Here is a 24,777-nt window from a genome sequence, read left to right as displayed (position 1 = left end):
AATGAATTATAGATCAACGGTGTTAAATGATACCCTGAGAGCAAGTCAATTTGGAATTGCAGTCTATAAGCTCTAAAACATATGCAGAAAACTACTGAGTTTAAAATACTACCAATGTCCTTGATGAGGGTTACTGTTGATAGTAGTTTGTCAGTTTTGAGGAAACCTATAGTCCTACGGGAACAATGCAGTTTAGGCACTAACATTAGCCCTGGCTCCCATCTACAGTGGACCTAGTCCAAAGGGAATTCCTTCACAACTTCACCATGCCAATTGTGACAACAGTAAAGTGCTATTTTGAATCCTTAGAGTATACAGTTCATTCATTTTCCTTATATGCTACAAAACCAAGTGATTAATATAAAATATAAATTCACAGAATATAGAGAAGCAGTTGTATGCAGATTTTTATGAAATAACAAATGAAAGCCATATTACAAATATAAATGCAGAAATAACTATATAATACTCACATATATAAATATAAACTATGATTTAGGAGTTTCTTACTCTGTAGCTGGCACATAGACAACTCTTTGAAATAGTGCATTTATTTTGTTTCATCATTATTACCTCAGTTACTCAACCTTTAAAGAGAGCTATATCACGTTTGGGCTTGTTTTTAAGATATCGGGGCAAAAAATAAATTTTAGAAACAAATCTGAGTGCTGAAATATTGTATTGCCATAGTTATGTGGATGTTAATATGTTTTGAAAAAGTGGCTATGTGAACTTACAGTAAGATACTCATTAAAACATAATAGTAGGTAGTAATCGCGATACATACATATACAGAGGGGGTGGTAGGAGGAAGACAGAATAGGCTAATTGAAGCCTCAAATAATATAAATCAATTTGATTAGATTCAGGATTCAGCTGTTTTCATTTGCTTGCCAGTATCCAAGGCTCTCGTGTAATCAAGAAAACCCCAAAAACCAAAAAAAGTTTTTAATAACGTCCCTTTGTGTGAACAGCACTGTGCAATCTTCCACAACACAGAGAAAGCACAGGGAGTCACTTCTGTAAGTGGCTAACAAACCCCTAGGCGACACATCTACCGTCGCTGTCTGATCCCCACCTAAGGTGGTGCATCCCAGACAAACGCAATTACGACTAACAAGACAGGTGTACAGAAACAGCATTTAATTGGAGCCCACAGAAAAGCCTTCGTTACACCTAACAGGCCCTGCTCAGATCCGCCGGCCCAGCGTTCGTCTCGCGACCAAAGCCTAGAGACAATGGAAACCACCCGGCAGCAGGGGTGGGGGGGGTCCCCGGACATCCCTGCGAGCTCCTCAAAGCAGGGCGCAGACCGGGAGAGCCCACTGCAGCCCCCCAGGGCGGATATACAGCGAGTCCCGCTTCGGGGCCAGGTCCAGGGACGTTCCGTAGCAATTTTGCATTTAGAATCCTGAAATCTTTTTCTTAAAGTGACGCAGCCCCGATCCCTAACCTCCCTCAGCTCCACCACCGAAAAAGAAGCTGAGCCTCAGGCCTCACACACTGTGAGGTTTGCCTCCCAACAAGCCGCCTCTCCGGGCCGGAAACCGCCTCCTTTTAAGGACGCAGAACTTGCGGCCACGCCAAGGCCGTGGTGGGGGGTAAGTGCTGGGAATCCGCCGGGCTAAGGCTGGGAACCGGCGGGAGCCAGAGGAGCCGGGACTGGGAAAGGGGCGGAGTCTGGAAAGCAGGGGCGGGGCCGGGCGCCCAGGAGACAGGCGAGCCGGTAGGCGGGGCCCGGCTTGGAGTATGGCCCGCAGCCCGGGCAGCGAGGGGGCGTGGCCGGCACTGCTGCACCGAGACTCCGCCTCCGCCCGTCCCCTTCGCAAGAGGGACGCAAGCCGGGAGGAAAGGGGGAGTTGAGGAGGCGGCGGCGGCGGCGCTGGAGCGCTCCTCTTGGGGACCGGCCGACCCGGGGAGCGAGGACATCGCTCCGCACCACTCTTCCACCTGCCGCCAAGCCGTCCCTTCTCGCTATGTCCCAGAGCAGGCATCGCGCCGCAGCCCCGCCGCTGGAGCGCGAGGACAGCGGGACCTTCAGGTCAGCGCCCGAATAGTCGGGGCCGAGCCCGGCAGGGCCGGGAGCGGTGGGCACGAGAGGCGGGGCTGAGGAGCCTGCTTTCCAGCGGCATTCTGGGTAAAGCCCCTTCCCGTTGCTCTCGCCCCCGCGGCTGCGGGCGGACCCGGGGGCACTCGGCTCCGCCCTCTCGGCCGCGCGCGGGCTGGGGTCTGCGGCCTGGCCCCGCCCCTCTTGCGGCCTCGGGCTGCGCGCGGGGTGGGCGGAGGTGGCGCGCCGCCGCTACCCGGGAGAGGGGTTCTGTGGGCTTGGTCCTGAGAGACCACAGGGAATGACTCCTACCCGCTTTCAAGTTATCTCCCGAAAGCCCTCTTTCCCCCTGCCGGTTGCCCGCCGCAGCGGGGCCGGGAGACTGGGGCGCTTCGCCATCTCTGGCGCTGGCCGCAGGGGAGATTCGGCGCCTCCCGCATCAGTGTTGGTGGCAGTCAAAACTAGCCTCTGTATGCTTCTGCTTCCCTCCCCGCTTTGGCATGCAAAGCACACCTTTTTCTGGTTTTTGCAGTTTGGGGAAGATGATTACAGCTAAGCCAGGGAAAACACCAATTCAGGTATTACACGAATACGGCATGAAGACCAAGAACATCCCGGTTTATGAATGTGAAAGATCGGATGTGCAAATACACGTACCCACTTTCACCTTCAGAGTAACCGTTGGTGATATAACCTGCACAGGTCTGTATGCACAGTTAACCCCATGATCATGTGGGTTGGCCGGCGAGCCTTGGTATTGCTTTTCAGTTCGGAAAAGTGACCTTTTTACCAGGGACAGCTGTAAGGAGCAGGCTCTTGAAACTGGAGACCTCTCATCTCAGGTCATGGGGACTTTCCAACTTCATCTGATTCTCTCCCTAATTTTCTCTTCTCCAGATACCAAGAGAAGCTCAGAAACATCCCCTAGGATCCTCCTAGGGTTCTTTAAAGAATTAGGGAGAAGCAGGAAAGGTTCTTGGAGCGACCATAGTTGGATCAGTAGGTGCTGACAAGTTTTATAGTGTCATAGAGTATAGACGATGCCAGGAGCCATGAGCCCAGAATTTTCTGAGCCTCTCCCCTCTTTGTATGGACTCACCTGGCACTTTGGGCCCATTGTACCACACTTGATTCTGTATCCAAGCAAAATGAGGAAGGCGGCACAAATACCGTATTTCATAGCACCGTCTAGTTCCTGACACTGTACCAGTTTTAGTAAGATGTCATCTCCTTTTTTATACGTGAGGAAACAGGTTCAGAGAAATTATCAGTTAACATGCCCAAAGTCACATAGCAATGAAGTTTCAGAGTTCAGACTCCCCTTATGGTCTGTGAACTTGAACAAATGATAACTAAAGTTGCCATTTGTAAATGTAGGCATTTTGCTTATGTATCTATTTAATTGCAAACAAAAAATAATGAATACTAAATTTAAATCGGAAGAATGCCAAGAAAACAATTCAACAGGAAGGTTGGAGTTGCACCATCTGGTAATCTAAAGGCATCAATCGTTTAGGTCCCTGAAAATCTGGAGTCCACTATTTTCTTTGAAACGACTTTAAGAAAATGTTGAGACTTTTTTATCTAGATGAGGCAGGTGGATTGTAGGTGCTAGCTGGAAGTCTCCTCACAATGAACCACGGGATCTTTGCATTACTCCTTTAACAGGTCTATTTTTAAATTTTCAGTGAAAATTTAAGAAAAGAAATAGTCCTTTTCCCTTCAATATGTCTTGGGCCAGGGATTAACAACCTATGGCCACTAACCATTCTGCTTGGGCCCCTGCTCTCCTCACACTGCCCCGTCTTCCTATGCAAGTTTATGTGCCTCCACAGCTTCAAGTGCTATCTAAAGGCCAAATATCCTGAAATCTCTGTCTTCATTCAGCCCAGGTCCGGTTATGGAACGGTCTATCAACCTGTGCTTACTTGGCATCTTCACTTGGATGACCCAAAGGCACCTCAGTCTCTCATTGTCCCAGACTGACTCCATCTCTCTTCCCTCAAGTCTGTTCCCTCTGCATTCCCTAGCTCACTAAAGGCACCACCATTACCTATTGGCTCACACTAGGAAGTTGGGTTTCATTTTCCTGACTCCTCCTTCTCCCTCTGCCTCTTGCCCACTCTTCCACCAAGTCTTACTTCTTAAGCAGCTCTGGCATCTGCCTGCTTCCCTCTCCCCCCTGCTGCTGTCTGGGCCGCCGATGTCTCGCACTTGGACCGCAGCTGTCGTCTCGCTGCTGCTCTCTCAGCCTCTAGTCTCGGGCTGTCCATTCCCCGGATGACCCTGGCATTCAGATCTGTTCGTGTGCTTCTTGCTCTTCAAATCCGTTCGGTGGTTTGCCCATCACCCTCTGGTTGAATACAGATTTCTTGATCTGACTTAACGGCCGTGCTTCTCGAAACATGATCAGCAGCAGCATTACTATCACCTGGGCACTTGATGCAAACCCTCTGGAATATCAGGCCCCATGCCAGACCTGCGGGACTAGAATATGCATTTTAACAAAATTCCCAGGCAATTCCTGTGCACATTAAAGTTTGAGAAGCACAAATATAGAAGACTGTTCTTGGACCTCTCTCCCTACTCTCCCAATCCTGTAGCCTTTTATTGTTTCCTTAAGCTCCTACCTCCCCAGCTCCTTGGGGCTCTTGAGAGCAGCATGCTGGGTGTTGCCTCTGAGCCCTGGCAAGGGCTCTTTTCTTTGCCTAGAATGCTCTTCTTAACCCCCAGTTCTCTTCACCTTACTAGCTTTTACTAGTCTTTTATGTCTTCATTCAGTTATCTCTTCCTTCCTGAAACCTTTCTGAATCCTTACCAAGAGGAGGGGAGCTGCCCCTTTCGTGTGCTTCCCCTCCAGCCTGCACTTAGGCTGGTTCTAACACATGTGACTGTATTTCAGATGCCTCTTTACAGACAAAATCCTGCACTAGGCTGTGTGCTCTTTAAGGGCAGGGATTCTGTTTCATACTCCCCAGTGTCCCTAAATCCCTAGGTTAGTGGATAAAGGTGTATGGTTTGTATGTCCTGACATTTGAGGGTTACAGTTGAAATTTATTCCATTATCCTGTTCCTTTCCTCCACACCAGAGAAGTGGATATCAGCACTCTGGTACCACTTTTGAAAGGTTCTCAGCACCTAGCTTGAACTCAGAAAGCAAAAGATTGAATTTACCATTTAACAGGTGTGATGGCTTACTGAAATTAGGCTGCAGTTTCAGTGATGAGTCAGGCCTGTCCCCTGCCACCCTGTTAGCTACTTAGGTAAGGGATATAGATTGTATGGAAGACACATAACATCATCTCTCACACTCCCTATATAAACCTTCTCCCACTGTACCCAACATGTAGCCAGGACTGCTTAGCCAAACAGAGGGGATTAATGCAGTATAGGATGGGCTATTGGAATAAAATTGTGCACATTTTGCTGTCAAACAGTGTTGATATAAGTGGCTCCCTTAGAGGAGACTTCTTGCTATAGCATTTCCTCTCTCTCTAGGAATAAGGAAGAGTAAAATACTAAGTTGCATTTTTTTCCAGAAAGTATGACATGGTCTACTTCATTACCATTTTATGTAATAAATATACACAAGGATTTTTAATATAGGTATACATAGAATTAGATACATCAAACTTAAAATTATGGGTTTTTAATGTATGTATTTCATGGGAATATTTTGTTACAGTATGTAGTATATATTTTTATTAACTTTGTGTATATATATAAACTGTAGTGACTTTGTATTATGCAAATGTCTACGCAAGCCTCACATTTTCACAACACATAAAGACATTTCTTTCTTAACCTTAATTCAGGTGAAGGTACAAGTAAGAAGCTGGCGAAACATAGAGCTGCAGAGGCTGCCATAAACATTTTGAAAGCGAATGCAAGTATTTGGTGAGCTAAATTTCTTTGTATTCTGCAGCTCAAAAATATCATGGCTGAGGTAAGATTGAAAGTTTGAACATGCTCACAAAAGCAACAAAGTGAACAGTTGTTAGTACCTAGCTCTAAAATTTTATTTCCTTGTGAAAACCTGTCATCCGTTAAAGACAACTTTATCCTTAAGAAATTCATTCCAGCAATTAACTGTTAAATGAAAGCTCTCAGGAACTAGGCTTTTTTTCCCCTCAGTGGGATGCAACAGTAGAAAACCCCAGTTTTTCTGGCAAATATCTTCCTGTGTTAAGAGTGTAATAATTTCTACACTACATAAAATAAGTTATGAAATGGAAAAAGATCAGTGGAAAATACTCTTCGGAAGATTCTAATTTGGAAGGAGACAAAGAGATTTCCTTTATTATAGAATGTATACCAAATACAAGATGTTAAGTGGGATGTTAAGTCTTGATGGGATTTTTCCAAAATAAATTGGTTGTCACTTTAGGTGCTTTTGGAGAGTATTGGTCCTGGAGCATCTCATGTATCCTAGAGTGATGTCCTTTGGTTTCTAATGGACACACTGGAGCATGCTGAGCCTTTAAGTTCTCCTCTTCCCTGCACTCAGTTAGTCCTCAAGTAGAGTCTGGTGTACCTGCTCAGAGTGGACAGCAGAGGCCCGGGGGGATTTAGGAGAGGTTTTTCTCCAGCTTCAAAACTTTTGGTCTAGCACGTACTTAGGTTCTCATGCAGTGCTCCTCCCCTTTCTAGCCCTTCCAAACCATTCGAGTAGTTTAGAATGAAGCACTGACAAGCTTTGAATCTCACAAAATGGTGCTTGATTCCCTGGGATCCTACATTATAGCTGATTTATGCTGGCTTTGTAGACATGCCAAAGGGCATGGCAGGTATTGGATTCTCCCCTCGCCGGTGATGACCAGGCTGTTTCTGTGCAGCCCAAAGGTCAACCCAAAGTGTTGGGTGTATTTGTAGAAATGAGCATACGGAGTGTCCTTTCTGCACATGGGCACTTCACTTTGTCAGCACAAAAGGCTAACAGACTTTACTATATATTTGTGCTTCTTGACAGATAAGATGGGAATTACTAAGCTGCAATCAGGTCTAAAGTGGCCTGATTTAATACAGAGGCTTTCTCACATCTCCATCACAATTATTTGGGTAGCTTCAGCGTGCAGCATTGTAAGTGAATATTCCTATCTCATCAGCCTCCGTAAAGCTTGACATTCTGGCAGGTGGAAAAGCAACCTGAAGAAGTGGCAATAACTGAACCTCTTTGGTCATGGAAGAAATGACTCTTCAGTCGCCTAGGTGGTAGTAACCTTGAACGTAGCTTTACTCAGTGCTAGACACTCATCACCTAACTAATGAGTAATTTCAAACTAGTTAGGAGACATTGTTCTCTTTTTCCCTAATCATAGACGCCACATTGCATATAAATCTTAGGAGGAGGATTCTAGTTTAGAGCAGATGGTAGATCAGACAGATTTGTCTTCCGTAGTTATTTGAGTGAAAAAACAACTTTATAATCTGTATCATTCCCATTACCGGGCTAAATTTCCTAATTATTAGGCTTCCCTTTTTGTGTGGTTGTAACAGTAGTATGCTTTATTTAAATACATTTTTATTGAGCACCTATTATATGCACAGTCCTGTAAGGCTTACGGAGGTAAGTAATATATAGGCTCTGTCATCAAAAGGATTTTACATCTGAATGCAGGAGCAATGTGGTGAGGGATGGACAAATTACATGTATTTGTAAGAGTATATAACTTACAGTAAAATAATTTGCTTAAGAAAGGGTCAACCTAAATGTTAATAATGGTTCAAAGGAGGGAGAAGTTATGTTCCATTAGCATAACAGGATAGGTTTCTTAGAGAAAGTGGCGTATGAGCTAGACCTTGGACAGGGGATAGATCACATTCTCAAAGAAGAGGTGGGGTAGAAGGCTATTCTATGGAGAATAGCAGAGGCATAGAGGATTAAATAAGAAATGCTTGTCATTTATTTAATAGTTTGGGGAAAATTATTTTGTTTTATAACATTTTAAAAAAATGTTTAGCTTTGCAGTTCCTGACCCCTTAATGCCTGACCCTTCTAAGCAACCAAAGAACCAGCTTAACCCTATTGGTTCATTACAGGTAAGTCACACGGTTTTTCCTTACATAACATTATGTCTATTGAAGAAAGATGTCATAAATTGATAATATGATAAGGGCTGAAACAAGGAATAAATATTTTAAAGATAAGATGGTATAATATTTTGTTTTCCCAGTTATGATCATTAGCTATTACAGCACTAACTTGAAATTATTTTCCTATTTATTTACGTTTTGGATTTTCTTCCATATACAGTATCTGCCTTTGGTTTGTGGAATTCTCATTTGAGATCAACAGGACCCCAGTGCACATGGGTAGAGTGTTTTATACTTTAAGAATATTTCTTGCCACTCTTGTGACAAACCTCTTTCTACTTCTGTTGACACAGAAGATTTTATAAAGAACCCAAATCGGGTAACCTACCTCAAGAAAGGGGAAGTAGTCTATTTGCTTATTCTACCAAAAAAAAAAAAATCAGCTTTGAATTTCTGCATGCAGAATATCCTTTTTGCAGATTATCCATGTGCTCTGTTGGACAGCTCCCCTCCCCGTTCTCCAGCCCGTCCTTTGGTCCCTTTCTTGCTGTCTTTTTCTTGAGTTTTCCTCCCGTGATCTTTCCTCAGCTTTGTCCAAGTCTGTTAGCCGCCTTCGCTCATGTGCTCTTGTTCCAGTGCAGTAGTTAGCCAGCTATGGGCAGGAAGTCTGCAATTAAGGCAGAGGCTTTCGGAACTGATGACCGTGAGACCCATAGATGTTCCCCAAGAGGGCCATAGTAGCTCCTCTTTCTCTTTGAGCTCTTTGATATTTGCTCACTATGGCTTAATGGAAGAACACCATTCCTATCCTAGCAGTAAGCTGCTTCAGTTTTGGTATTGTGGGCTTGCAAGATATAAAATGCAGGAATATTTATGGGGAATATAAGGCCTTCCCCCATTTTTCCATTGCAGAAGATCATTATTCTTTTCAAACATATAAATGGAAATGGGATCAAAAATCATGAAAGGGTGTCATTTATGTGATTAAGCCATTGCATAGTAAAAATTACTACTAAAGCCTCATCTCGATTTTCTAGGAGTTGGCTATTCATCATGGCTGGAGACTTCCTGAATATACCCTTTCCCAAGAGGGAGGACCTGCGCATAAGAGAGAATATACCACAATTTGTAGGCTAGAGTCATTTATGGAAACTGGTAGTTATTTCTTTTTACTCTCATACAACTGAAGACATTTGAAATATTTTCAGATGATAAATGACCATAGAAAGTTCTGTTGTGATTTCCTTTCAGATATTTCTGGGGAGAAAAATTGATACACTCCTATTCTACTGTCTCTTTCTGCAGTTGAATTTAAGTATTTGGCTTAAGAATACTTATGCTTCTTAATTTGATATTTTTAAAAATCATGGAAAAGCCTGTTAACGGAAAGAAGTAAATAATTGACTTTACATAGCCTGCATTGATGTGTTAGTAACTTAAAAATCATTTTAGAGGGACGCCTGGGTGGCTCAGTCCTTAAGCGTCTGCCTTTGGCTCAGGTCATGATCCCAGGGTCCTGGGATCGAGCCCCGCATCGGACTCCTTGCTCCGCAGGAGGCCTGCTTCTCCCTCTCCCATTCCCCCTGCTTGTGTTCCCTCTCTCGCTGTGTCTCTCTCTGTCAAATAAATAAGATCTTTAAAAAAAAATCATTTTAGAAAAAAGCAGTAAATCTCTTGGAAGTTTCAACAGCTGTTCTAGAAGATTGGAGGACTACAGGAAGATCACATTTGAAAACAAGATGATAAGAGACTAGGAGGCAAAAAAATAGCATGAGATAAAAATAAAGTAGAAATGTTCCCTTTGAAAGATAGCAACTTCCATGTTGTAAGGGCCAGAAACGATGGGGAAAAAGTCCCTTAATAGAGTACTAAGTGAGGGTCCGTATTGTAATTTCTCTATCATGTTTCTATCATTCTTAAAATGGCACGGAATGGAATTGGTTAGATACCTGTTTCAAGTAATAAGCAACCGTTTGCCCTGAGAGGCAGTGCGGGTCAATGCAGAAAGCACTGGACTGGAAGTAGGAACCCCAGCTTCCATTCTTTTTTTAAAGATTTTATTTATTTATTTGAGAGAGACCGAGCACGCATGGCGGGGGGGGAGGGGCGGCCAGAGGGAGAAGCAGGCTCCCCATTGATCAAGGAGCCCAGCGTGGGGCTCGATCCCAGGACCCTGAGATCGTGACCTGAGCCGATGCAAGCAGGAGCTTAACCGACCAAGCCAGCCAGGCGCCCCACCTCATGTCCATTCTTGATGCACCTTGATTTGCGAGGGTAGGCAAATTACTTAATCTCTCTAGGCCTCAGTTTTTAAATCTGTAAAACGAAAAGCATGGAAGTAGATGATACTTATGGTGTCTTTCAACTGCAGTATCTCCGTGCCCTTCTTATTCGTGTTAAAGAAAAATTCCACATAGTTGTCAGTTTATAGAAGATTGTAAGCAAGAAGTAGACATCAAGAGATAAGAGCTGTAATTCAAATGGACCTTGATAAATTTGAAAACTTGGTCAGAATTAAACCAAAAATGATTCATTAAAGCTAGGCATAGGGAAATATACCTGTTAAAAACAGAAAGTATAACTATTAAAGATAAAATGTCAAAGAAAAGAAAGGCCTCCATAAATGTAAGAATTAATAGTTGTATCGGGGCACCTGGGTGTGCAGCTGGTTAAGCACCCGACTCTTGGTTTCGGCTTGGGTCGTGATCTCAGGGCTGTCAGATCGAGCCCTGCATCAGTCTCTGAGCTCAGCACGGAGTCTGCTTGGGACTCTCCCTCCCTCTCCCTCTGCTCCTCCCCACTGCACTCACGTGCTTTCTCTTTCCCGCTCTCTAAAATAAATAAATCTTTAAAAAAAAAAAAAAGAATTAATAGTTGTATGAAGCACAATAAGCAAAGATGTCAGATCAGCAAAAGAATAGTATATAAAAATCACGAAATTGTTCTCTGATCAAAAAATCATACTTTATACATGTGATTATTCTCTGTGGACACTAATTTATTTTCTAAACCTACCATTTCTTTCTTTTTTATTTAGGAAAGGGGGCATCAAAAAAACAAGCCAAGAGAAACGCTGCTGAGAAATTTCTTGCCAAATTCAGTAATATTTCTCCAGAGAACCACATTTCTTTAGTGAGTAATGACCAAGACACCTATGATGACAATGTGATTAAGCATCTCTTGCTCTAGGAAGCTTCCCTAGAGTCCTTGTCATATAGACACTTGAGAGTTTTAATTTTTAAAAATCTCTTCACTGTTCAGATGTACACGACCCCAATTTTAGCTGTCACAAGGGTGACCAGGTAAGAGAGCTTGGGAGACACGTTCAAATGCAGAACCACATGATGGAACCTAAAGAGGATAAGCCAGGAGTGCCATTTTTGCCTTCACATTGACAGTGCAGTCGTTCCTATACCCACTCAGCAGACATTCGTGAGCTCACACTGTGTGCCAGACCTTGCGCCAGGTTGTGTGCATAGCATGTATAAGACAGTCTCTGCCACTGGGGAGTTTGTAGGCTCCCGAAAGAGAAAAGAACCCGACAGACTGGTGCTCTCAGAGAGGGCTCGGCAACACAGAAGGATCCAACCAAGACTGGGGATTTCAGGAAGACTTCTTGGAGGAGGCAATATCTAAGCCAAGACCTGCAGGATGAGAACAGAGGAAAAGAATTCCAAAGAGAAAAAAGAGCACCTACAAAGACCAAGAGTAAAATATTATATGTCATCTGGGAACCCTAAATAGTTTGGCGTGGCCAGAGCATAGGGTTGGAGGAGGGTGTCTTGGACAATGAGGCCAGAAAGGCAAAGAGGGATTAAGTCTGGAAGGGATGACTATAGTCAGAGAGATTGAACTTTATCCTGAGGGTGGAGCAAAATCACTAAAGAATTTTAATCTGGGAAGGAGAGGTTTAGAAGGGAGTGACTGGCTGCCCTATGGGGAGTGAAGGAGTCTTAGACTCAGAGACCTGTAGACTGTTGTTACAGAAAATGGATGAGAAATAATGGTGGCCGTCGACATGGTCAGTTTAAAAATTATTTCGAAAGCTGGGGTGAATAGGGCATGGTAATTGATTTGGATGTGGGGAGTAAGGAAAAAGGAGAAAGTAAACATTTTTAGATTGGCAACTGAGTAGATGGTGGTACCATTCAGTAATATGGGGAACACAGAAGATGAGTGGGACTTGATGGGGAGAAGATAATGAGTTAATATCTACAGTGGGTAGGATATATTGAATCTGAAGTGTTTGTAGAATATGTTAAGTAAAGATACTGAGTAGGCAGCTGGGCAAACAAATACAGAGCGTAAGAGATTGAGCTATACATGACATATTATTTGAGATTATGATGTTCATATATAGGTACATCTCATGGTACATCATCTGAGGATTTATTAGGTGGGGAATGAGAAGTGAGGACTATAGCGTGTCCTAATTGATGATAATAAAATAAGGGCTCATTCTGTAGGAAAAAAAAAAAATCAAAGACTATACACAAATAAAGTAACATAATTTTGGTTTTACCTTTTTAATAGAAAAACATAAAACGTTGCATTCACTTCTTTTAAAATTGGATCAGAGATGACACCAAAATCACAAAGCACAAATAGGTTTATAACTGGTTTCATAGGTGAATTCTGTTAAATCGTCAAGGAAGAAGTAATTTCCAGTGCTATTTAAATTCTTCCAGGCAATACATATATACATAGGGCAGGCTTCTAAATTTATTTTTCAAAACCAACATAACACTAACACCAAAACCTGACAATAGCAAATCGCAAGGGAAAAAATTATGGATTAATCTCCCTTATAGTGAAACACCTTAATAAAATATCTAGTACAACAGTAAAAGAATAATATACCGTAGACAAGTTGGGCTTATTTCAGGAATGCAAGGATATATCTGTTGCATTTCAGGAATGCAAGGATAGGTTCTGTAAATCTGTTACTATAATTAATCACCTTAATGGGTCAAAGGAGAAAAACAGTCAATGGATGCCAAAAAGATATTTGGCAATCATTGATAAACACTTTTAAAATATCCCTGTTGTTCTGAGAAACAGAACAGATGAACATAGGGGAGGGGAAGGGAAGGAAAAGTAAAATCAGATGAAAATAGAGTGGGGGACTCCTGGGTGGCTCAGTCAGTTAAGCGTCTGCCTTCAGCTCAGGTCATGATCCCAGGGTCCTGGGATCGAGTTCCGCATAGGGCTCCTTGCTCAGCCGGGAGCCTACTTCTCCCTCTGCCTGCCATTCCCCTTGCTCATGGGCGTGCCCATATGCTCTCTCCCTCTGACAAATAAAATCTTAAAAAAAGAAAAGAAAATAGGGAGGCAAACCATAAGAAATGCTTAATTCTAGGAAACAGGGTTGCTGGAGGGGAGGTAGGTGAGGGGATGGGGTAACTGGGTGATGGGCATTAAGGAGGGCACTTGATGTAATGAGCACTGGGTGTTATATACAATGGATGAATCACTAAATTCTACCCTTGAAACTAATAATACACTATGTGTTAAATAAATTGAATTTAAATCAAGAATTAAAAAAGAAGAGATAAAAATGATCATTAACTACAAATAATATGACTGTGTCCCTGTAAAGCCCTGTAAAAGAAAAACTGCTAGAATAAGAGAATTCATCAAGGTAACTGATCATAAAATTAATATATAAAACCAATAGCTTTTTCATATTTAGGATTATGAAGGTAACCACTAGAATAATTAGAGAAGAAAGTTAAAAATTGCTTCTGGAAAGGGGACTGAATGTAGGGATGGAATGAGGCTCAGGATTGTTGCTTTTATAATTCTGTACTCTTTGACTTTTTGTGGTGGTATATTAACAAAATTTATGAAGCTCGGTAACATTGATAATTTTATAGCAAAATAGAAATCTGTCCTAAAAAAGTACACTAGGAAAAAAAACCAATAGTTTTTCTGTTTACAAATATTAAGAGGTGGAATGAAAAAGATCTCATTTTCAATAATAGAAAAGAGGCTAATGTGCTGGGGAATAAACTTAAAATGTGCAGACCCACGTGGAAAAAATTTCAAAACTCTGCTGAGGGATTTAACAGAAATTGAATTAATGTAAAACTACCTATTTTCAATAGGAAGACTCAATATTTTAAAATATATAAAAAGATAATGTAGTCTCACTCAAAATCTACCAGAATTCATCTTGGATCTCAATACAGCTTTACCAAGTTTATCTGGAAAAATAAACTCTCAAGAATAGCCAAGAAAACTGAAAAGGAAGAGTGCAGGAGGTGGGATTATACCTACCAGAGAATAAAACCTACTCTAAATCTATAGTAGTGAAACATGTATTGGTTACAGGGATAGACGGAGGATAGAATAGAGAATCCAGGTATAGACAATAATCCACATAGGAGCAGAGTATATGACAATAGTGAGACTTCAGATCAGTGGGCAAAAGGATGGATTATTCAATAAATAATGTAGAAACAAAGCCACATTTATGGTGGGGGGTGGAGGGGAGGATGTATATATCTGTGTGTGTGTGACGTATTTAGGTTGCTCCCTTACTCCTTAAAATAAATTTCAGATGGATCAAAAATTTGAACATAAGAATTGAAACCAAGTATGAAAAAACACGGCAGAGCTTTCCTTTTTAAAATTCTTAGCATAGGGGAAACCTTTTTAAAACCTAAAACCTAGAAGACGTAATGAAAGTGATAAATTTGACTCCATAAAACCTATTACACAGCAAAAAAATCTGTAAATAAAACTAAGAATTAAAACAAGAAATTATTTTTAACACAGGTGTGTAATTGGACTATTTTCAGTACCACATAAAAAGCTCTCACACATCAATAAAAAAGAGATACAAATGGTTAAAAAAAAATGATCAGCTCCACTCATGGAAATTAAAGAGATACTATTTTCACCTTTTAGACTGATGAAACCTACTAGGTTTGGTAGTCCCAGGTGTTGGCAAGGGTATCAGAAAACAAGCACCCACCTAGGCCGTTGATGGTAGTATAAATTGGTTTAGAAATCAGTCCAGAAGTCTTTTCTCAAAATTAAAAGCATACATGCTCTTTGACTCAGTTCTACTTCTAGAAATTTTTCTACAGATAAAGTCATCCAAGTGCAAAAGAGTTTTATTGTAACATTGTTAGTAAAACCAAGAAATCAGAAATAGCCCAAAAGCCATAATTGAAAACTGGTAAGATAAATATAGTGCCTATATGTGGGTTGATATGAGGAAAATAAGATACAGAAGAGTAAGCTATCATTTTTGTTTAAAAAGAAGATTATGGGGGCGCCTGGCTGGCTCCGTCAGTAGAGCATATATGACTCTTGATCTCAGGGTCCTGAGTTCAAGCCCCACATGGGGTGTGGAGCTACAAAGAGAGAAGGAGGGAGGGAGGGAGGAAGATAGAAGTAAAAAGTAAAATAAAAAGATTATGTGTGTGTGTGCTTGAATTTAGAATTATAGAAGGTTATTGAAGAAATAGTTTTAACAGTAAGTACCTTTTGGAAGTGAAACATGTCTTCTGGGAAGGAGTGATAAGGAAAAGAGACTATTCTTCATTATATATTTCTTATTGAAACTACTCTATCGATGAATTATAATTTTTTAAAGATTTTATTTATTTATTTGACAGAGAGCGAGAGAGGGAACACAAGCAGGGGGAGTCGGAGAGGGAGAAGCAGGCTTCCCGCGGAGCAAGGAGCCCAATGTGGGGCTTGATTCCAGGACCCTGGGATCATGACCTGAGCCAAAGGCAGACACTTAACGACTAATCCACCCAGGCACCCCCTGAATTAGAATTTTTTAAAAAAACAAAATTTTTTTTAAAGTTCCAACCAAGGAATACAAAATTCTATTTAGCAAACTTTATAGATTATTAATTCTGTATACTGGCCATCCTTGTGATCTTTTTTGAAAATCCCTTAACCTCCATCAGTCTCATCAATAAATAAGACTATGGATACATTGCCCTACTTCAGAGGGCAGTTGTTTGTTTTTTGTTTTTTGTTTTTGTGGGGCTTTTTGACATAATATATGAGGCAATTTGAGAAAAATAAACTAACATGGAAATGTAAAGCATTCTAAGAACAGAGGTGGAAAGGGAAGGATATAGGGAAGAATAAAGAAAAGAGGCAAAAGAGAAAGTTCTATTGGGTTCTGGGAAAAGTCTGGTAAGAACTTTATGACCTCCTGCCATTCATTTGAACAACTTGTTCTTCTCAAACCTAACTTGTACATTGCACCTTTTCTACAGTTTCTTTGTCTTCTGCTTCACAGCTGTCAGAGTGATTGGTTGGTATTTAATACAAGAAATCATAAAGATAAAATCATTTTATATTTTAATTTGTAAATTGCTCCATTAGGCAGATTCAGTTATTTGCAGGTTTGTTTATACTGCTCTTAAATATCTTCTACATCTTTTTTAAAATATCTTATACATCTTAATGTGGCCATCAGAAAATTTGAGAGACCTTTGTCCCATACAAAAGTATTTTTAAATACTTCCAGTATATTTGTGCATATGCTTCTTTTTTCTCTGACGTCGCGGTGTTTGTTAAATATGTGCTTATTAGTGTTATCTCATTTAAAATGGGAAAGTTAACCAAATAGTATTCATTTAAACATGCTTTATAGAGTATTAAATGTGAGCGCCTAATACTTTTAATTATATCATAGCATTAGAACTCAGTCTGAGTTACGAGTCTTAATCTTCATCTCTGTTTTTCAGACAAACGTAGTAGGACATTCTTTAGGATGTACTTGGCATTCCTTGAGGAATTCTCCTGGTGAAAAGATCAACTTACTGAAAAGGAGCCTCCTCAGTATTCCAAATACAGATTACATCCAGCTGCTTAGTGAAATCGCCAAGGAACAAGGTTTTAATATAACATATTTGGATATAGGTATGAATTTTTTTCTTTGGCTTATCTCAAAACCTATTTTTAAAATGTATTCCAGAAACAAAGCCTGTATTACAGTTTATTTCACTGACCAGGGATACTGAAATGGTGTGTGTGTGTATATATATATATATATATATATACACCTCTCACACACGTATATATTTATATATATAAAATTAGCAGAGCAGTTCTGGTTATCACTGATATGTCCCATTCTTATAAATAATAATAATAGCTAACATCTGTATAGTTATAATAAAAAACAGCAGCTAATATTTATTGTTTTGACTATAGACCAGGCCCTGTTTTAAGGATATTACGTAGTTCAGCTCACTGAATTCTCAAACTAATCCTGTGAAGTTAGGTCTATTATCCTTACATGTAAGGAAAGAAAAAGAAGGCACAGAGAGGTTCAGAAACTTGCCTGAGATGGTGTAGCTGGTTAGCGGTAGAGTCCAATCAGGGGAAGAGTCCCTGCAGATACAGTGTCTGTTAAACTAGCCCTGATGGAGAGCTTGACAAATAAAAAGGCAGCCACGTTTCTAGAACAAGCACTAAGTTTGTGGGGGCCAGACCCCTTCTCTCCACTTTGTCACTGTTTGCCAATTGAAGGAGATCAGTGGGGACAAGTACTTTATAGCTTTATTCCATCCCAGCTCTCCTCGTCTATATTTCCTCTAGCCCTTAGTCATTTAGGTAGACAAATGTGGATGGAATAGAAAGCAAGTCACTCTGGATTTTAATTTGCTTTTTAAAGCTGACGTGCATGCATGCATGCGTGTGTGTGTGTGGTGTGTGCACGCGCACACAAGTGTGTGGTGTCTTGATTTAACATCAGTGTAATTTGTGAAGAATTTGATATCCTTTGTTCCATCCTCAGTGGGCTGTGGGGACCCAGCTTGAAGGAGCTGCCAGCTCTGGTGTGTAGGTGTTTAAAGAATTTCTGATTTTTCTCTGCTACTTTAGGATTGAATGATGGGTCGAGTACAATGTTTTAATATACTGAGAATGATGCCGAACCAGGAATTTAGTAAAGACACATGGTCAGAAGAGGTGGCTGATGGAAGACCATTCATTCAGTAAATATTTATTAAGTACCCACACTTTTTTAGGTGTTTAAGACACAGATGAATAAGCCATGTCATGAACAGGACTATGGATGGTTGAATCTGGGAAAAGAAGGAAACTTGAGGTGGCTTTTGAGATTATGAATTAATGATGCCTTTGAAATGCATCTTACCAATTTTAAGAACTAAGTCGTTCTTCTAAATATAGAACAGCAGTCTAAAAACCACAATCAGCTAATTTGGCTAACTTCTATGCAGTTACCTTCAAAAGAACCTAGACATCCTCCAAAACAAAAAGATATACAAGTGGCCGACAAGCTCACAAACAGATGCTCACTATTCTTAGTCATCAGGGAAATGCAAATCAAAACCACAGTGAAGTACCAATTCATACCCACTGGGATTACTGTGAAGAAGAAAATAGAAGATAACAAATGTTGGCAAAGATGTAGAGAAGTTGTAGCCCTCCCACACTGCTGGTGGAATATAAAATGGTTCAGCCGCTGTGGAAAACAGGAGTTTTGCAGCTCCTCAAATGAGTTACTGTGTGACCTAGCAACTCTACCACCAGGTATATCCCCAAAACAATTGTAAACTTCAATTGTTAAATAATAATAAACTTCAAAATTCAAACAAATACCCACATGTTCACAGTAGTACTATTCACAACAGCTAAAAGATGGAAACAGCCCAAATGTCCATCAGCGGATGAATGGTTAAGTCAGTTGTGGTATATATGTGCAATTAAATATTCAGCCATGAAAAGAAATGAAGTTCTGATACATGCTACGACATGGATTAACCTCAGAAACATACTAAGTGAAGGGGCGCCTGGGTGGCTCAGGCGTTAATCAGCTGCCTTCGGCTCGGGTCGTGATCCCAGGGTCCTGGGATCGAGCCCCACATCGGGCTCTCTGCTCGGCGGGAAGCCTGCTTCTCCCTCTCCGACTCCCCCCTCTCCGACTCCCCCTGCTTGTGTTCCCTCTCTCGCTGTCTCTCTCTCTCTCTCTCTCTCTCTCGAATAAATAAAATCTTTAAAAAAAAAAAAACATACTAAGTGAAAAGCAAGATACAAAAGGGTCATATTATATATCATTTAAATGAAATATCCAGAATAATTTACTCCATAGATTGGTGGTTGCCAGAGGGGCTTCGGGGTAGGGGAGATGGGGAGCAACTTCTTGATGTGTATGGTGTTTCTTCTTGGGAAAATGAAATGATGAGAATGTTTTGTAACTAGATAGAGATGGCAGTTGCCCAACATTGTGAATGTACGAAATATTACTGAATAGTTCACTTTAATATGGTTAAGATTATGTTATATGAATTTTACCTCAATTTAAAAGAAAAAAAAAAAAAAAGCTCGATGATAGAACTAGAAAGCCTCTTCACACATTAAAACACCTCCACTGTATCTGGAGGTTTCCTATTATATTGACTCTAGCAGAATAACATTGAATCCTGGCCACTTTTAACAAATTGTAACTCATCTGTTTCTACTTCTTTCCCTTGTGTCATCTAACCATCTTTAGTGACAGTGATTCACCAGTTGATGAGAAGAACATTTGTTTCCTGAGCTTAGGTACCGTATATACAACATGGAACTAGACTATCTGCACAGATGTAGAATGAAAGAACATGAAGGCAAAAGAGAGGTCTTGCCCTGAGCCATGTATTTCCTGGTTCACACGTCTCCTGACAGTAACCCTAGACTCCATAGTGAAAAACACCGTCTCTCCAGTGCTCTAGCCCATGGTCTTTTTCCCTCTAAAAAAAGTTGGCTACGGTTCAATTTGCGAACGCTGCTCAACTAGCCACATTAGAATGGCCTTGGGAGCTTTAAAAAGAAAATGTAAGAATCTGGCTACTCCCACCCCGAACCCTGCGTTTCTGACTGAGCAAGCTGGAGTGAGGCCAAAGCACCTGCATTTAAGTTCCCTCAGGTGTTAGGAAGCACAGCTGTGTTTGAGAACCACTAGCGCTGAGCAGTTGTGTTTTGGTTTTTGTTTGGAGAAGAATGATAAAGATGATGAGGAAGTGGAGTAGTATACCATAGATTTATACCGTAGTGAAGACTGTAGGAAGGAAGACCGTAGTAAAAACTTGTTTTCACGAAGGATCTGCTTTCTGTACACTTGGCATTAACTCGCATGTTTGAACGTGTCATTACAGAAGAACTGAGCGCCAATGGCCAGTATCAGTGTCTGGCCGAACTCTCCACCAGTCCCATCACAGTCTGTCACGGCTCCGGGATCTCCTGCGGCAATGCGCAGAGTGAGGCAGCTCACAACGCTCTGCAGTATCTAAAGATAATAGCGGAAAGAAAGTGAGCCGGAAGCGACCCCGGAAGCCCTCGGTAGCACATAAGAAATGCCCCTTCGCCCCTTCCCAAGTAAAACGTTTACTACGTTTGAGTTTGTGTGTTGTTTCTAAATCTCTTCATAGATTCCATCAACACTCCAGGTTTAATGATCTCCTAGTAGTTATTAAGCTCTTTTTAATGGCTTCAACTTTGTATTGGTATATTGTATTTATAAACTTTGTACCATAAGCAGAGTGTAGCACCCAGGTTACAATGCCATGTACATACAGGGAAGAAACTGCATGTTTGTTGTTGATGATGATTATGAAGATGAAGATGTTGAAGAAACAAAACTGCTAGCAACAGTCGTTCTTACTGGTGCTTAACCTCTTCTTTGCGCAAGGCTTTGTACAGGGAATTCGAAGGAAGCCCCTTAGAGTTGGGAGGAACACACTAAGAGGCGTTTATTGAATGTGATTATTGAATTTCAGGGAACATGATTGGTCTGCTGTGCATTTGAATCCATGTAATAAAGAGCTGTTGTTGTAACAGGTTCCACTCGTTTTATTAAAGCATTACTGACCGGACCATGGCCCCTTCTTTGTAGCCATTCTTGGGAGTGACATGATGTGGATGCTCTGTTACTTACTACCTATATCTAGTCTACTTCTGAAAGTCAAAGTTGAAAAAACATCCATGGTCTAAGCAAAAACGTACAAATATGTATATGTGATGAGTCCCTTCCGTATTTTCTCCAAACAAATGCAACATTGTCTGTTTCTTTGACATAACCACTCATATAGGAGTTAGCAGTTGAAAAAGCATTAGTAAAATTACAAAAACAAAACTTCCCAGTGCACTCGATTCAGTTACAAGAGTGTTTCAAGCAAAGCAATGAGTGATTGAAAGGTTAGATCAGCCTCAGGAGCAAATTTTAATTTTGCCTTTTATGTTTCCATCTATCATCAGTGGTCCCTCTGCCAGCACCAGTGGATACGGCTACTCTTGTAGATTAGATGGAAGTCTCAGGCCTGTTTTCAGAACGCAGGGAAAGCTTCAGAGAGCAAGAGAGCTCTAAATGATAAAGGCAGGTTTTGACAATCTCAAGGGTTAATCCAGCAGAAGTATATGACAAGTATTTTTCTGTCTGGAAAAAAAATCATACCTGAGTGGAATCATTTGAGAAGAATAAAACAACATCATAAAGGAAAACCAATGCATGTAACTTCTAAAGAGCACGTAGTTTCACATTATCAGGTGTATATGTCAATTAAATCATGGAATTTTAGGCACTATTTTTGATGAGGTTAAGAACTACACAGACTTGAAACAAAGTTTAGGCATAAACAGGAGCTCGTAGGTCACTGGACCGATCTTAGGTTTTTAGGAATGCTGGGGAATATAGAAAGGGCACAGTGAGCTCTAGAGATGACAGACTTCTGCACAGTAAAATGCTGACTTCAGAAAGGATACTTTGAGGAAAGAATTCATAAGGCATTGGAAGAAGAAGAGATCCAAGTGGGGAAAAGGACAATATAATTCAGTTCTAAACAGTACTGATGAAATGAGCATCTGAGTCTAAGTTGCCCAGAAGTCCTACTCTTCCTGCTGTCTAGGTTTTCCCTGCTTCTGGCCCTGGAGGAAACATGCATTTTTATTTTTTTTAATATTTATTTATTTGAGAGAGACAGAGCTAGCACAAGTGGGAAGGAGGGGGAGAAGCAGACTCCCAGTGGAGCAAGGAGCCCGATGCGGGACTTGATTCCCAGGACCCTGGGATCATGACCTGAGCTGAAGGCAGACCCAACCGACCGAGCCACCCAGGCGCCCCGGAAACATGCATTTTTAAAGATACTCTTCAAATGTCACCTCTCTTGGAACTTTCTAGGGTGTTAGGTACACCAGCAGGTGATCTTTAATAGCATTTCGTTCACCCCTTTGTTAAGGCTTTTGACCTATCAAATCGGTCTTACCTGTGAACCACATGAGGTGAATTTTCCAAATAGGCTTTGAACAGGCAATTCTGCCACAACCATCCTGTGGCATCAGCTCTAATCTGTGATAGGCATCAAGTGATAAATAAATGATAAAGATAGCAACAGCCCAATATGATGATAACATGAATTCAATAAATGGTGAACACGGATGTGCCCAGTGCTCTAACAGGCTTCTGGGATACAGTATGGACCAACATCACATTATGTGAGAAAGACCCCCTCCCCTGCTCTCAGGGAGTGCTGTGGTCCACCTCACAGTTTCCTCTCCAGTACTGGGCTTGTTTCGCCTGCCCGGGGAGCGCTGCTGGCAGACCCCCCTCAGCTGTCAGATCTCTGATTCAGAGAATCACCTCACCCAGTGTCACACTCCCTTCCCAGCAGCCTGCATTTGCATTCAGTGTGGTCCCCTTGTCCATGTGGGGACAATCCGAAAGGCCATCCAGCTTCAGAGGTCCCATCCCCCCAGGGTCAGCTGAGGCCTTCTTGAGATTACATCATAGCCCATATTCTCCCTCTGCCCAGTGGAGCTTCCTTTCCTTCCACATGTGGCAATCCCAAGAGCACTCCCTAATAAACGGCCTACCTACCAGTCTCTATCCCAGAATCTGCTTTCCAGGGAACCCAACCTACGACACTTGTACCAGAAGCGATACAAGAAAGCAGATATTAGGACTGGATTTGGGAGCTGGTTCTTCTGCCACTTGGCTTACCAGATAAGACAACCACCCTCCCCCACTGGTGGTAGTCGGGACACAGATGTCCCCTTGCACGCAACATGACGGTGCACTGTTAACAGCTTGACCAGTACTGAACTGGGATAGGATACCTGTGGTGGGCACGATGTATCAGACAGTTGAGAAATATGAAGTGAAACAGTAAGGACAATAGAATTGACTGTTACTGCTAAGCTCAAATGACGTTTTGGAAAAAGTTAACAAAAGAAAGAATGATTAATTGGCAATTAAATGAAGAATTTTAAGACAGAGGCAGCAGAGTATTAAACTAAGGGTGAGGCCTTTGTAAGCATGGATCCCTGTGTAACTGACTATATAAGTCACACATCCGTGGCCTCGGCTGTCAGCCCTGGCAAGTCATTTAGAGGGTGAAATGAGTCACTTCATTCAAGGGTGGTCACATCCCCTTCTTTTGGCAGGCTGAATCAGTGACGGGCCAACAAAGATCTGACCCTTCTGCTCTAATTTGGGACAATTCTAAAGGGCCATTCAGCTTCGGGGTTTCTCATGGGGTCACCTGAGAATTTGGTTGAGACTATATTACAAGCCAATTCCTCTGTCCGATCTCCACTTCTTCCCTTTCTTTCCACGGACGGTGATCCGTGGGACCTATCACCCAAAACCATTTGCTAACTAAACCTCCTGCCCCAGCCCCACTGTCTCCTTCTCAGGGTCTGCGCCCTCAGGAGCCCGGCTAAAGCTAGAGAGTATAACTTAGTGAGAAAAGACATTAATAGAAAAAAATCAGATCAATTCTGTAATTTACAAATCACACAAAATTACAACTCTGAAATACTCTAGTTTCTCTTTAGACATATCTTTCGCCTTTTACTAAAATTTCTAGAGGAAGGCCTGGCTGTGAATTTGTAGGCAGTTTTTCCTTTTGTGAGTCTCTGTGGGTGGTCTGCATATGGGCTCCAATATGCAAGGCGTATTTGCATTTGGAAAACATTCCTCCTGACATCTAAAGGAATGTAGGAGATGAAATATAAATTATCCTAATTTGAGGACAAAGCCCACCATGAGTAAGCCTACATCTAGAATAGTAATGTACTTCAAGGGTCAAAGAACAGTTAAAAATCATGAAAGTGCCCATATTGTACTGAGTTCTAAAAAGTATAGATTCCCAGCCCAAAAGCTCCAAGTATTAGAACAAAGAAGCAGCTCTTAATCGATGAAGAGAAAAGTGAATTTATTTGGACACAAAGTATAGCTTTACCTGAAAAATTGCAAACTTGTGGAAATTATTGAAGGCGTGGTCCATTCTGAACATTTTATTCTCTTGACAACCTATTCAGAATTATTCAGAGATAGGCAATCATGATGGCTTTCTGCCCCAGATAAAGCTGATATCAAAAAAGGGAAGTTTGGTGGAACTCATGGATACCTAGAACAGATTGGTGGTTGTCAGAGGTGGGGGGTGGGTGTGGCTGAAGTGCATGAAGGGGGTCAGAAGTCACAAGCTTCCAGTATAAAATAAGTAAGTTATGGGAATGTAATGTATAACATGGTGACTATAGTTAGGAATACTGTATTCTATATTTGAAAGTTGCTTAAAAAGAGGAGATCTTAAAAATTCTCATCACAAGGGGCACCTGGGCTTGAATTTAAATTCCTGAGATATAGTCTATAGCATCTGCCTTCAGCTCAGGTTGTGATCCCGGGGTCCTGGGATGAAGTCCCACTCGGGCTCCCTGCT

General features: G+C 41.5%; 1 protein-coding gene across 8 annotated transcripts; it reads left to right on the top strand.

Annotated features, from left to right (window-relative positions):
- Nucleotides 1-1,801: 1,801 nt before the first annotated feature.
- PRKRA (protein activator of interferon induced protein kinase EIF2AK2) lies at nt 1,802-20,900 on the top strand. 8 transcript variants are annotated; one of them, XM_036099138.2, is made up of 9 exons: nt 1,802-2,041; nt 2,580-2,749; nt 5,863-5,944; nt 8,008-8,086; nt 9,118-9,235; nt 11,118-11,212; nt 16,804-16,978; nt 19,578-19,627; nt 20,218-20,344. In XM_036099138.2, the coding sequence occupies exons 1-8, from the start codon at nt 1,977-1,979 to the stop codon at nt 19,619-19,621; spliced, it is 828 nt and encodes a 275-aa protein (XP_035955031.1). In that variant the 5' UTR covers nt 1,802-1,976; the 3' UTR covers nt 19,622-19,627; nt 20,218-20,344. The 8 variants fall into 8 exon arrangements, 6 of the variants coding, with proteins under 6 accessions (XP_035955031.1, XP_035955029.1, XP_035955033.1 ...); XR_004919475.2 differs by lacking the exon at nt 19,578-19,627 and adding an exon at nt 17,945-18,057 and having other exon boundaries at nt 1,803-2,041; nt 20,218-20,459; XR_004919474.2 differs by lacking the exon at nt 20,218-20,344 and adding an exon at nt 17,945-18,057 and having other exon boundaries at nt 1,803-2,041.
- Nucleotides 20,901-24,777: the final 3,877 nt, after the last annotated feature.

This window comes from Halichoerus grypus, chromosome 4 (genome assembly GCF_964656455.1).
Source record: "Halichoerus grypus chromosome 4, mHalGry1.hap1.1, whole genome shotgun sequence".
NCBI lineage: Eukaryota > Metazoa > Chordata > Mammalia > Carnivora > Phocidae > Halichoerus > Halichoerus grypus.
The sequence above is the reverse complement of the archived record's forward strand: the minus strand, read 5'-3'. Positions and strand labels throughout refer to the sequence as shown.

Coding starts and splice junctions, on each gene's coding strand:
- PRKRA (XM_036099136.2), top strand. CDS start 1,977: ATGTCCCAGAGCAGGCATCGCGCCGCAGCCCCGCCGCTGGAGCGCGAG. Junction 9,236..11,117: donor AGAGTCATTTATGGAAACTG/GTAGTTATTTCT, acceptor TTTTTTATTTAG/GAAAGGGGGCATCAAAAAAA. Junction 16,979..20,217: donor TATAACATATTTGGATATAG/GTATGAATTTTT, acceptor GTGTCATTACAG/AAGAACTGAGCGCCAATGGC.